The 12,531-nt window shown below is 41.8% G+C and overlaps 1 protein-coding gene across 1 annotated transcript in view; it reads left to right on the top strand.

The window, feature by feature from the left end:
- Positions 1-825: 825 nt before the first annotated feature.
- pla2g10 (phospholipase A2 group X) overlaps positions 826-12,531 on the top strand; it is a 30,556-nt gene continuing 18,850 nt past the window's right edge. Inside the window, exons 1-2 of the mRNA XM_043711117.1 lie at positions 826-871; positions 1,026-1,187. Of these exons, the coding sequence (XP_043567052.1) occupies positions 1,148-1,187 (40 nt within the window). The 5' untranslated portion in view covers positions 826-871; positions 1,026-1,147. The remainder of the gene's footprint in view (positions 872-1,025; positions 1,188-12,531) is intronic.

Genomic DNA, 12,531 nt, shown 5'->3' with positions numbered 1-12,531 from the left:
TCCACCCTTAGACAGAGTTGAGAACATGCCCCCACTCACCACCGTTTTGCCATACTAAACGAGCTCATCATCAAACTCATCTTGGAGGAAGGCAGTAAATTCTGGCCCATGAGCGGACAGTTCACAGTAGCAAATGTAAGCAGTTCTGATTCTGTTCCCAACAGGGTTGAGCCATATGTATGCAATTCTCCCACATCTGATTGGCAATTTCACACAGAGGTGCTCTGCAAAAGCAAATTCTTGCTGATGCTGGAGATCATCAATAGAATGCTGGAAATACTCAGCAGGTGAGCCAGTGTTTATAGAGAGCGAATGTTAAGATGTTCAGATGAAACGTTAAGTCAGCTTTTCTAACCACTTTCATATGTTGCCCAGACCTGTTGAGTATTTTCAGCATTTTCATTTCTTATTCTACAAGGATATTTGATTTGAACAAAACATGTAGCACTCATTCATCTGAAGGTATTCTTACAAGATCAGGGCCAGAACATGTTAGATAGACTAGGTGGCAGAATTCTTACTTTACAGTACTTGACTGGGCAAGCTTGATGCCTCAGTATAGCATCCTTTGCCACAATGCACACAAGAAAGTAATCAAAATGACAGTAAATAGCCAAAGGTATCCAGTGCATCAGTGTGCAAAGTTAGTACATTAGCAAATTGCTGACTCAGAATCTACAAAGTAATCTTCTTACATTACATTGAACTCCAGGAAAAAGACCAAATGTAGCCCTAAATTAACAAAGTGTCCCTTGTACTCATTCTACAGGAAGGATAGGTTTAAATAACCTTGCACCGCAGGATTTGAATTTTCGAAAAGTTTGTGAGATTTTCCTTCATGCTACACTGTACCAGAATGTTTGCTGTTAGAGTGAGTATGATTTACTGTGGTGCTAGGCAATCTCATTAAAGAATGGCTGCTTACATAATTCAAACAAAATCTCGTATAGATTTCCATTTGACTGAATGTAAAAGGCATTAAGTTTCGATTCCTTTTCGAGCTGTTACTATATGCATGCTTTCAGGAAATGATGGCATTGGAGGGTTTAAGCAGCTGGCTTTAGTTCCAGTCCATTTGAGAAAACCAGAAAATCATCATCTCATTCCATTCCTGAGTCCGAGTCTAGATCTGCCTGCGTTTTCATCAATGGAATTCCTGCTCTTCAGTCTATTTTTACTGCTATCAGGTAAACCATCTTAACATAACTCTTTACTAAAAAGCAGTTCCTCATTTCATTTCATTTTTATGTGCATATGTACTAGGAACCGTATTTCCACTAACACCATAAAGTTCTACAAGAAATGCTAAAAAGAATAATTGTGTTAAAGCTGACCCTGCAGTCAATGTATCTCTATGAGTCTATGACTCTATAATTGATATTTTGTATTTAAAGATTACAAGTCTCCCAGCAAGTCACTGAGGGAATTTAACAACAGTAGAACTTTCTGTTCTAATGGTGGAGACATTAGAGATAATAAAACTGGTGGAAAATTGAACAGTCCTAAATTTTGTTCCTAAGTCTGTGATGTGGCAATGTCGGAGGAATGAAGGACAAAATGAGGGTAACATAAATTGAGAATTGCGCTTGGTTTTTCAAGTCTGCAAAATTGATTTGCAATGGCGGCGTGTTACTTTACAATTTCTGTCACATTAGGGCTTTATCCTATCAAAATTCTGAATGGTGCTTAGGACTCTGGTTAATGGAAGTACAGGTATTTGAGGTTCCACTTCACTATCAGAAACACTCTCTTTTTTTCTTTCTTCACACTCACTAATAGTCGTTTAGGTTAACTCTTCCATAAAGATAATACATTTCTGTTTGAAATACAAAGTTGTCCCCTGGAATGAAGGGACGAATAGAGTACTGTTTCCCTATTGTTTTGTATTTTGATTTGTTTCGTGTAGACCTTGATCGATTTAACCTGGTTACTGAATACAAAGTCTGCTTCACCTCCTTTTGCAAATCTTAATCTGACTTCGATGTTACCCAAGCTGCGACTGTTTCTTAGACAGCGTGCCATGCGATACCAAGATTTGTTGGTGCTAACAAAATGATTGACTAGTCTGCATATCGTTCCTTAATGAGGTTCCAGGGTGAACTGGAGCGTGATTTTATTTATTAATTGCAAATGCAGCAGGTTTTAGTTATTGCAATATACAAAACATGACCATACAGTAACAAGTCAATGCTATTGTATTGAAGGTAGACTCTTTTAATCTAGACTGTGGAAATCCAGAGTGAAAGGCAGGACAATAAGATCAGAAATGCCTCATCTGGTGCCAAAAGAAATGCATAGGAACATGGGTATCTCAGTCAGGCCCTTGAGTCTATTGCACCAGTTATTGAGATCGGGCTTACCTGTATTGGCTGTATGATCGATCATTTATGTTTTCCAACAGACTGTGTAGGTTGCTGGCATGACGACCCCTACTTGCTCCTGCAAAGGTGGTAGTGGCTTGCCGGCTGTAGTATGTATGACAAACATGCTGTGGCTGTTGTTAGGTAGAGAATTCCAGGATTATGACCTAGCAATGAAGGAACAGCTATATATTTTCAACTTGGACTTATGTTAACTTAATGATAGTGGTGTGTCCCATGTGCCTACTGCTCTTTGTCCTTCTAGATGTGGAAGCTGGGTGTTAGGGAGGGGCTGTGGAAGAAGTTTGGCAAGTCCCTGTGGTGTATTTTGTGCCTGGTCCACAAGGCAGCCACCGTGCATTAGTGATGGAGAGAGCAAATATGGATAGGTGCTTTCTCCTTAATAAGCTTCTTTATATTGTTGAAGTTGCACTGATCCTGGCAAATGGGACAGTATTCCATCACACATTTTTTTAAATTGCAAAACTATACTTTATTCATGAAAATTATCTTCAGGTCAATACACAAGATGCTAAAGCAGTTCTGTATAGTCTTTGCAAAGAGGGGAAAACAAACATTGGAATTTGACACTCCTCAGGGCTTCCCTGTGTTACAAACAATGACATTTTCTACTCATGCAGGATCCTACTTACATTCATTTTGAGGCAATGAGGGATCTGAACAGACTCCTATTATACTTTGGCAGAATGACCTTCGACGGTGGTCTTTCCCCACTGTGCCTTGGTGGCACTTGCCCCAAGCATTAGTGCATCTCTCAGCACATAGTCCCGGATCTTGGAATACACCAGTCTGCAACACTCAGTTGGGGTCAACTTCTTGTTCTGGAAGACCAATGTGTTTTGGTCACACCAAAGACCATCTTTCATCAAGTTGATGGTCCTCCCGGCGCAGTCAATGTTTGTCTCGTTGTGCGTCCCAGGGAACAGACCATAGAGCACAGAGGTTTGCATCACTGAGCTGCTCGGAACAAATCTCAACAAAAACTATTGCATTTCTCTCCAGATTTCCTTTGCAAAGATACATTCCACATGTGTGGCAGCCCTGCCACCAATAGACTTGTTGTCAAAAATGTTTTTTTTTGCAAATTTCTCCAAGAAGGACAGGTAATACAGAACAGTCTGACTACTTGGAGCATTCAATGACAACGAGACCAGTCATATCCTTCACAACACCAGGGACAGGTAGAACCTCAGTACGCAGTGATACTTGGTGTTTGCATACCAAGAGTCTACAAACAGCTTGATGCAGCTACACACAAAGATAGCCATCAGCTGATGGCAGTATTGAGTATGTTCTTCACCCCTTATCCAGAGCTTTGTATGTGGTGTCCCTGTGGACACAGTCCATCTTTGAGCTCCAGATGAAGTGGCAGACGGCTTGTGTGACTGCAATGGTGCAGGTTCAGGGAAAGGACCAGTGACATCAAGAGTGCCTCACACCTGATGATCAGTCTTTTACCTGTAATGAAGAGAGAGCAGTATTCCCATCTGCCCAGTTTCTGCCTCACCTTGGCAATGCACTCCTCCCAAGATTTTGTGCAGGTCCCAGGCCCTCTGAACCACATTCCCAGTACCTTCAGATACTCTGTCCTGACAGTGAAAGGATCAGTCAGCCCAATTCCCAAAGAACATGACCTCTCTCTTGCCTTGATTTATCTTGGCTCCCAAGGCCAGTTTAAACTGGTCACAGATGCTCATGAGTCTGTGCACTGACAGTGGATCCAAGCAGAAAATAGTGACATCATCCATGCACAGGGAGGTTTTGACTTGCAGGTGTCCGCTGCACAGAACAGTCACCCCTCTCAGGCTTGGGTCCTTCCTGATGGACTTGGCAAAAGGTTCTGTACAGCACATAAGCAAGGCAGGAGAGAGTGGGCAGCCCTGCCTGACTCCAGATCTGATCGGCAAGCTTTCTGATTCCCACCCATTGGTTGAGACTGCACTACTGATGTTGGTGTAGAGCAGTCAGATCCAACTGTGGATTCCCTCCCTAAAGCCCATTTTTGGAGAGTGTGTCCCACATGTTGGTGCATGATATCCTATCAAAGGTCTCCTCCTCGTCCAGGCTGATAAGGCACATCTCCAGCTGGCCTCTCCTGCAAGATAGGCCATCTTGTGGTTGTGTTCTTGCTTCATGCAAGCCTTTGGTAAGAAGCTATACGTTGTACACGTTCTAGTTGTGAGGAGTGGTCAGTTCTAGTTGTAAGGAGCATGAGCTGCTAAATGTTGTAGCACTTTTTATGTTTCAGCCCTGACAAATGTATAAAAGGCAATACCACTGTGCTGCCAGTAGTGCAACACTGAAGGCTGCAATGAAGTGACAGATACTGATTGTACACAAGGTATTAGTTGGAGATGTTTGGCACCCAACCTCCTTCAGTGGTGGCCTTATAATGCTAACCCACATTCATAAGAACATGAAGCATTAAGTATGCATTTTGGCCAAACACACCGATCATTTATCTTCTTGTGGCACTGGTGCCAGGTCCTCTTGAGCTTCCCAGGGGTGGGAACTTCCCCAGCAACCTTTGTCCAGTCTGACTTTTGTCAGTTGGACTAACATCATGCTGCCATATTCAAGGAAAAGGATTTCCCTTCTCTCTTGGACACCCTCTCTTGGGAGGCATCACTAAAGGGTGATGCTGCTTTTTTGCCTGAGTCTCTAACATCTCCAGGGGACTGTTCAGCTGAGGAATAACAGGTGAATGATGCTCACGAACACAGGGAATGATGGAGAAACTCAGTAGATCTGACGGCATATGTGGAGGGAGAAAAACAGGGTTAACACTTTGAGTCCAAAATAACTTCTTCAGAACTGATAGCGGTTGGATAAGAGTTCTTTTATACTTTAGAGAGAGGAAGCGCAAGAGCTCAGATGCTATAGAGACTCAGTGCCAAAGGAGCTGTTAATGGTGGTGAAAGAGACATTAAGATGAAAGTAGATGTGAACAGAGATGTGAAAGGGAGAGTGTGAATCATCTCCATTGGGAACAACGAGCAAAGTAAACAAAACACAAACCAGACAAGGCCACAAGGCTTATTGGGGGTGGAAGTGTGAGTGAATGTACACAAAATGGAGAACAGACACATTCCAGTCAGGCTCTGAAGTTATGGAATTCAGCATTGAGTCCAAGAAGCTGTAAAGTGCCAAAGTGGAAAATGGAGTTTTGTTTCTTCAGTTTGTTTTGTGGAAGATTACAGTGGCTCAGGACAAAAATGGTAGCATGTCTGCAGGGTAGAAAGGTATTAAAATGACATGCAACTGGGCAGACCGGAACATTCCTATGAACTGAGCAGAGGTGTCCTGCAAGGTAATCATCCAGTCTATGTTTGGTCTCCCCAGTGAGCAGCCAAAGCAGTAGACTAGACTAAAAGAAGTACAAGTAAAATGCTACTTCACCTGGGAGGTGTGTTTAGAGCCTTGAATAGTGAAGAGAGAGGAGGTGAATGGGCAACGTCATACCTTCTTCGATCATATGGAAACATGCCGTAAGGAGTGATGGAAGAGTGAAGCAAGGGATCATGAAGGAGCTGTCCATGTGAAGTGTTGACAGTAGAGGGACGGGAGGATCTTATTTAGCTGGTAGAAATGGCCGAAGGTGACCCTTTGAATGTGGAGAATCGTATGGTTGAAATTAAGATTAAGGGGAACCCTATCGTGGTTCTGGGATGGTGAGGTCTCCCTGTAACTCAATTCCTGCAGTTCTGGCAACATCCTTGTAAATCTTTTCTGCATCCTCTCAAGTTTAACAACATCATTCCAAAAGAAGGGTGACCAGAATTCTAAAAGTGGCCTAACCAAGGTCCCAGTGAGCTTGTAATGGATCTTGGTGGACAGCCTATCTTAGAAATGAAAAGAATAAAGTCAATGAGAGGTGTAGAGTTCATGATCTTATGCTTAGGATGGGGGATTTCAAGACTAGGGTAAACATTTTTTAAGGTGAGAGGAGAGAGATTTTAAGACAGGAGGGGCCAATCTTTTACACAGAGGGTGGTTATCATGTGGAATGAACTTCCTGAGGAAGTGGTGTATGTGGGTATAATCACAGCATTTAAAGGATATTTGGATAAGTACGTGAATAGGAAAGGTTTGGAGGGATATGGGTCAAGTGCAGGCAGGTGGGACAAGTTTAGTTTGGGATTATATTCAGCATGGACTGGTTGGACTGAAGGGTCTGTTTCCATGCTGTCTGACTCTATGACTCCATAAGGAAGAGAAAGGAAGCGTTAGCAATGAAGGTGAGAGAGGGGTGGCAATTGGAAGCAAAACGGATTAATTCTCCAAATCCAGACAAGAACAGGGAACAGCACTGAAGACATCATCAATGTTTCAGAGAAAGAGTTGTGTCTGTGAGCCAAGTAGGACTGGAACAAGGAATGTTCCACATGTCCCAAAACAAGACAGGCATAGCTGGAACCTGTGTGGGTATCCATGGCAGCATCTTTGACATGGAGGAAATGAGATGAGTTAAACGAAACGTATTGAAAGTGAGAATGAGCTGAGATGGGCGAAGGAGGCTGGTGTGGATGGATTCTGCGCAAGTCTGCTGATTTCAAGGAAGAAGCAGAGAGCATTCAGGCCATCCTGATGGGGAGTGGGCCTGTGAAGGGATTGCACATCCGTGCTGAAGAGGAGTTGGTTCGGGTTTTTCAACTGGAAATTGTGGAACTGGCTTAAAACATCTGAAGAATAGCATCCACAGTATTTTGCTTTTAGTTGAGGAATGTTTTTGAGTTGCAGAGAGTGAAATACTGTCAGGGTCTGAATTAAATATGGTACCCTGGCACTGGAACCCAGGAGATCCTGGTGGGGCAAGTAACATCCTATCTGTAAATTTTGGCATTTTACCCACACGTACACATATAATAGGCTGCAAAAAATATAATTCTTCGAGAAACTTTGCCCCAAAGAAACTCCTGCCTTTCGATCTGCCTCCACTCAAGAAAAGTAAATTCCACCCAGCAATTGCAATGACTGGTTCAGTTACATTTGTATTAGTAATGACCCTAAAGTGAACGATCATTCATCTGGATTTATACTATTATGACAGCTTTAAATTATTAAGACATGGAATACAGAGATTGGTTGTCAATGCTCATTTCCCACCCATTATTCATCTTTGATTTGCTTGCAAATGGTCCTTTCTCATCTCGAACTGTGACAAAACTCTATACTTGATAATACAACCTCAATAAATGATCCCTCAACTTATGCAAGATGACATTGTTTATGTGCACCACAATGTTGTCCAGCATTAGTAGCCTGCCCAACAACAGGATATTTGGAAGTGGTAGATTTGAGGATGAAAATGCTATTAAGTGACATTTGGAGATGGTTAGACTGTCTCGATAATGGTCATTACCTGCGGAGTGCAAATGTTGCTTGCACTTATGAGCCTAAGTGTGAATGTTGTCCAGGGTCTTTTGAAATGCAGTCTTGGATTGCTTCATTGCCTGAAGAGTTGTGAATGGTGCTGAAAACTGTATAGTTATTGGCAAACATCTTTCCTGCTGGCATTATCATTGATGAAGCATCACATGGTGGGTGGGCTAGGACATTGTGCTGAGGAACTCCTGCAGAAATGCCCGGAAGCTGAGATAACTGTAACCAACGGCCTTTTATTCTTTTTATATACTTGTCTAGCAAAACACTATCAGTCCTATGTTTTAGACTATTAATTGAATTAATATCTTGTTACTCCCAGATGCTGGGTGATGTTTCCCAATTTGTATTAGTTCCAGTTGGGATATCCCAAACCATTAAACTCTCAGGTGAGGAGGGCTGCACTGGCTCCCTGTATTTCTATACCCCGCCCCCACCCTCAGTTGTTTGCAACAAGGTTAATTTGAAAATGATCCTTGCCTTTCAGCCAGAGATTTTACCTTTCTCCTAGACTCAAACAAACTTCTGTTTTAAAAGGAGTCAATGGAATAGGCTTGAGGGGCAAATTCCTTTGAATTTAATTGCTTTTTTCAATGATGTGGGTAAACTTGCACTTTTTTGGTGCTTTTCAGTCTCAGGACATTCCAAGGAGATTTACAGCCAGATTTTAGTTGTAAATGTACAGTACCTGTAATATGGGAATGGGTCTGTGTGGACTTGCTGGGCCAAGGGATTCTATGATATGATTCTATGATCTAATTTAACCAGGCTTTCTTGAGTTAACAGAGAAGAGTGAGTTTATTAATTACGACACATAAGAAAAAATGCCAACACAGATTAGAAATAAGAGCTGAGTCCTAAAAGATATATGTAAAAAAAAAGCAATTAAATGAATCAATCTCTGAATTGTTCCTAAATAACGGGGAAGGAGACATTTTGGCCATTATTTAATTGCACTGGTAGTGTTGATAACAGTAGTTAAGCAGTCAGTTTTGTAGATTTTTAGTTTTGTAAGCTGATTGAAATTCCTCTGTCCTGATTTCTACTGATTTGCAGCACTTGACTGAAAAGAACAAACTTCTTATTTTACCTGCAGTGCAGGGTGCTAATTGGCTGTTCTCAATCTGTAACGTCCACAGCATACTGGACACACTCTAGAGCACAGCAGCTGTGTTGAAGATCAATTTTAACCCCTACTTTATATTTTCCTGGAAGGGGAAACCACACAAATGTCTGCAAGGGGTGGCTGTCTGCTAAAGGGGTGGTGGTGGTAGGTGAGGGAGGGGATGTGGTGATAGTCAGCCCTTCATTATCTCAAGTCACGCTCTCTTTGTTTGAAGCTTCTTTGGGTGTTACAGTACATCAGTGCCATGAAGACATTATTCCAGTTAGCCATTAAATTTATATGTAGTTACTTTGTCTCTAGCTGTCCTCTTTTGAAAAGAACATAGTTTTGAAATAAAAGTTAAAAAGCTTACAGTATTTCAAGATTTCAACCCATCATCGTAACGATCTATTGCGTTTGATAGGACACAGTTCTATACTTCTGCTAATTTTTGTATGAAGGGGTGTTTCATAACTTCTCTCCTGAATGGCCTGGCTCTGAATTAAGCATCTTGTTATTGACTCCCCCACCAATGCAAGCAAACAGTTCTTCAAATATTTACTCAGTTTTCAACTTTTCCACAGTATTTGCCTCCACATTCTCCAAGGGAAGTTGATTTCACACCCACGTTGCGTTCAGTATAAAGTGTTCAAATATAAGATCTGCACAGATGTTAATCAAATTCTGAATAAAGTTGTGATACTATTCTTCAATGATCAGAGACCACAGGAGCGGTATGGGTCTGGAAGTTGCAGTGAGTGTTGTCCATTTACTTATTGAGCTTGTGCTCAAATTTGGTCAGTCCTGGTGAAAAGAAAGTATTCTCTGTCTACTGGTTTTTAGGTTTCCAGCCATGCAGTGTGGCAGCTCGCGAAACTTAGTCTGAGAGTGCTTGTTTCTTGTTGAAGACACTGAAGTAAAACAAAATCCACTCCCAGAAATAACATCCTTCAAGCTAAAAAAAGTTTATAAACAAAAAGACTCTGTTGAACCTAATTCCCTTGTGTCTGCTAACTCTGAAAAGTAATCTGAATCCGTGACAGAATGTTATGCTAAGTGAGCATCCTAGCCTTGGGTTGGGTGGATACTCATTTCAAAAATCTGCAATTTGGTTAAAAAGTAAACATTTGTCGATAAAGAATGGCTAAGCCTGATTGAGTGCGAATGAGTCTCAATGTGTAAACATGGGAGGAAGACTATGGACAGGAGACCTGGCAAAATAACGAGACATCCAGCACCTTGTTATGTGTTTGAATCATTTTGCAAATCTTCATCAGAATTCGCCTTTAACATGAATCCTTCTTGGGAAGAATTTTAACTGTGAGATGGTTTCAGCTGCACGGGCCTGGTCAAAAATGGAGTTGAAAGTCATCCACCATCATCAGTTTGTCACCTTGGCATTTTTAAATTCGGGGATCTCAAATGCATCCTGGCAGCTAGCCGCCCATCCAGGACAAATGGAAAGAGCTAGCTTAAACAGGCAACAATTCTGAGACTGAATTTGGTCACTGGCAAAAGTGGATGATGAAGATATGGGTGGCTGGGACCGATTTGTTTTTATGTTTTTAATTCACTCACAGAATGTAGGTGTTGTCTGGCCAGGCCACCATTTATTGCCCATCCCCAATTGCCCAGAGGGCAGTTAAGAATTAATCACATTGCTGTGGGTCTGGAGTCACATGTAGGCTAGATTTCCTTCCCTATAGGGCATGTGTGAACTAGGTGGGCTTTCCTAATAATCATCTGTGGTTTCGTGGACATAATTTGATTGTTAATTCCAGATTTTTTTGTCCAATTCAAATTTCACTATCTGCCTTGGCAGGATTTTCCAGGTCTCCGGAACATTAGCTGAGTTTCCTAGGTTAATAGCACAAGGCCATCACCTCCCCTATTCGGGGTTCTTGAGATGTGAGTAACATGGGCAAGGCCAGCTTTTATTGCCCATCCCCTTACATGTCCTTCAATAGTGAACCTGTTCTTCAATTGATGCAGTCAAGCAGAAAATCATAACCTGATGTGTCGTTACAAAAATGCTGGAACCCATTTTTAAGGAGGCAATACCCGATCATTTAGAAAATCAAGATACAATTGGGTAAAAATCAATATGGTTTTGTGAATGGGAAATTATCTTTGACAAGGTTCATTAGCCTTCTTTGAGGAAATAACCTCAATTACATTATTTAATTATTTTAGTTAAATAATTTCTTCTTATAATTTCTTGAATCAAAATGGTGCCAAATTATGGCAACTGATACACATTTCAATATCTCATTGAATTTTTATAAATTCAACTGATAATAAATTGCCATTCTCTTCTAGGAGAAAGTGAGGACTGCAGATGCTGTAGATCAGAGCTGATAATGTGTTGCTGGAAAAGCGCAGCAGGTCAGGCAGCATCCAAGGTGCAGGAGAATCGAGGTTTTGGGCATGAGCCCTTCATCAGGATTCCTGAAGAAGGGCTCATGCCCGAAACGTCGATTCTCCTGCTCCTTGGATGCTGCCTGACCTGCTGCGCTTTTCCAGCAACACATTATCAGCTGCCATTCTCTTCTACCCAACAAGGTGAATAAGAGGGAACCAGATGTAGAGTATATTTCAATTTTCAATAAAGTGCCTCATAAGAGATCACTGCAGGAGGTAACAGTTCATGATCAGAAACAAAAAAAGAAATTGCAGGAAAAGCTCAGGAGGTCTGCAGATGTGTCACTGGACCTGAAACGTTAACTCTGCTTTCTCTGTACAGATGCTGCCAGACCTGCTGAGTTTTTCCAGCAATTTCTGTTTCTCATGTACAACAACCGCAGTTCTTTTGGTTTTTAAGTGTTCATGATGTTGATGGTGATATATTAGCAAAAGTAAAGGATTAGATAACAACAAGATCCAGGATAATGAGGTATTTTGGATACAGAACTGGCTTAAAGGTAGAAGACAGAGGGTGGTGGTGGAGGGTTGTTTTTCAGACTGGAGGCCTGTGACCAGTGGAGTGCAACAAGATTCGGTGCTGGGCCCTCTACTTTTTGTCATTTACATAAATGATTTGGATGCGAGCATAAGAGGTACAGTTAGTAAGTTTGCAGATGACACCAAAATTGGAGGTGTAGTGGACAGCGAGGAGGGTTACCTTAGATTACAACAGGATCTTGACCAGATGGGCCAATGGGCTGAGGAGTGGCAGAGGAGTTTAATTCAGATAAATGTGAGGTGCTGCATTTTGAGAAAGCAAATCTTAGCAGCACTTATACACGTAATGGTAAGGTCCTAGGGAGTGTTACTGAACAAAGAGACCTTGGAGTGCAAGTTCATAGCTCCTTGAAAGTGGAGTCGCAGGTAGATGGAATATTGAAGAAGGCGTTTGATATGCTTTCCTTTATTGGTGAGAGTATTGAGTACAGGAGTTGGGAGGTCATGTTGCGGACATTGGTTAGGCCACTGTTGAAATATTGCGTGCAATTCTGGTCTCCTTCCTATCAGAAAGATGTTGTGAAACTTGAAAGGGTTCAGAAAAGATTTACAAGGTTTGGAGGATTTGAGTTATAGGGAGAGGCTTAACAGGCTGGGGCTGTTTTCCCTGGAGTATCAGAGGCTGAAGGGTGACATTATGGAGGTTTACAAAATTATGAGGGGCATGGATAGGATAAATAGGCAAAGTCTTTTCCCTGGGTC

The sequence above is a fragment of the Chiloscyllium plagiosum genome, chromosome 21 (assembly GCF_004010195.1).
Source record: "Chiloscyllium plagiosum isolate BGI_BamShark_2017 chromosome 21, ASM401019v2, whole genome shotgun sequence".
Lineage (NCBI taxonomy): Eukaryota > Metazoa > Chordata > Chondrichthyes > Orectolobiformes > Hemiscylliidae > Chiloscyllium > Chiloscyllium plagiosum.
This window is presented reverse-complemented; position numbering and strand designations above follow the sequence as displayed.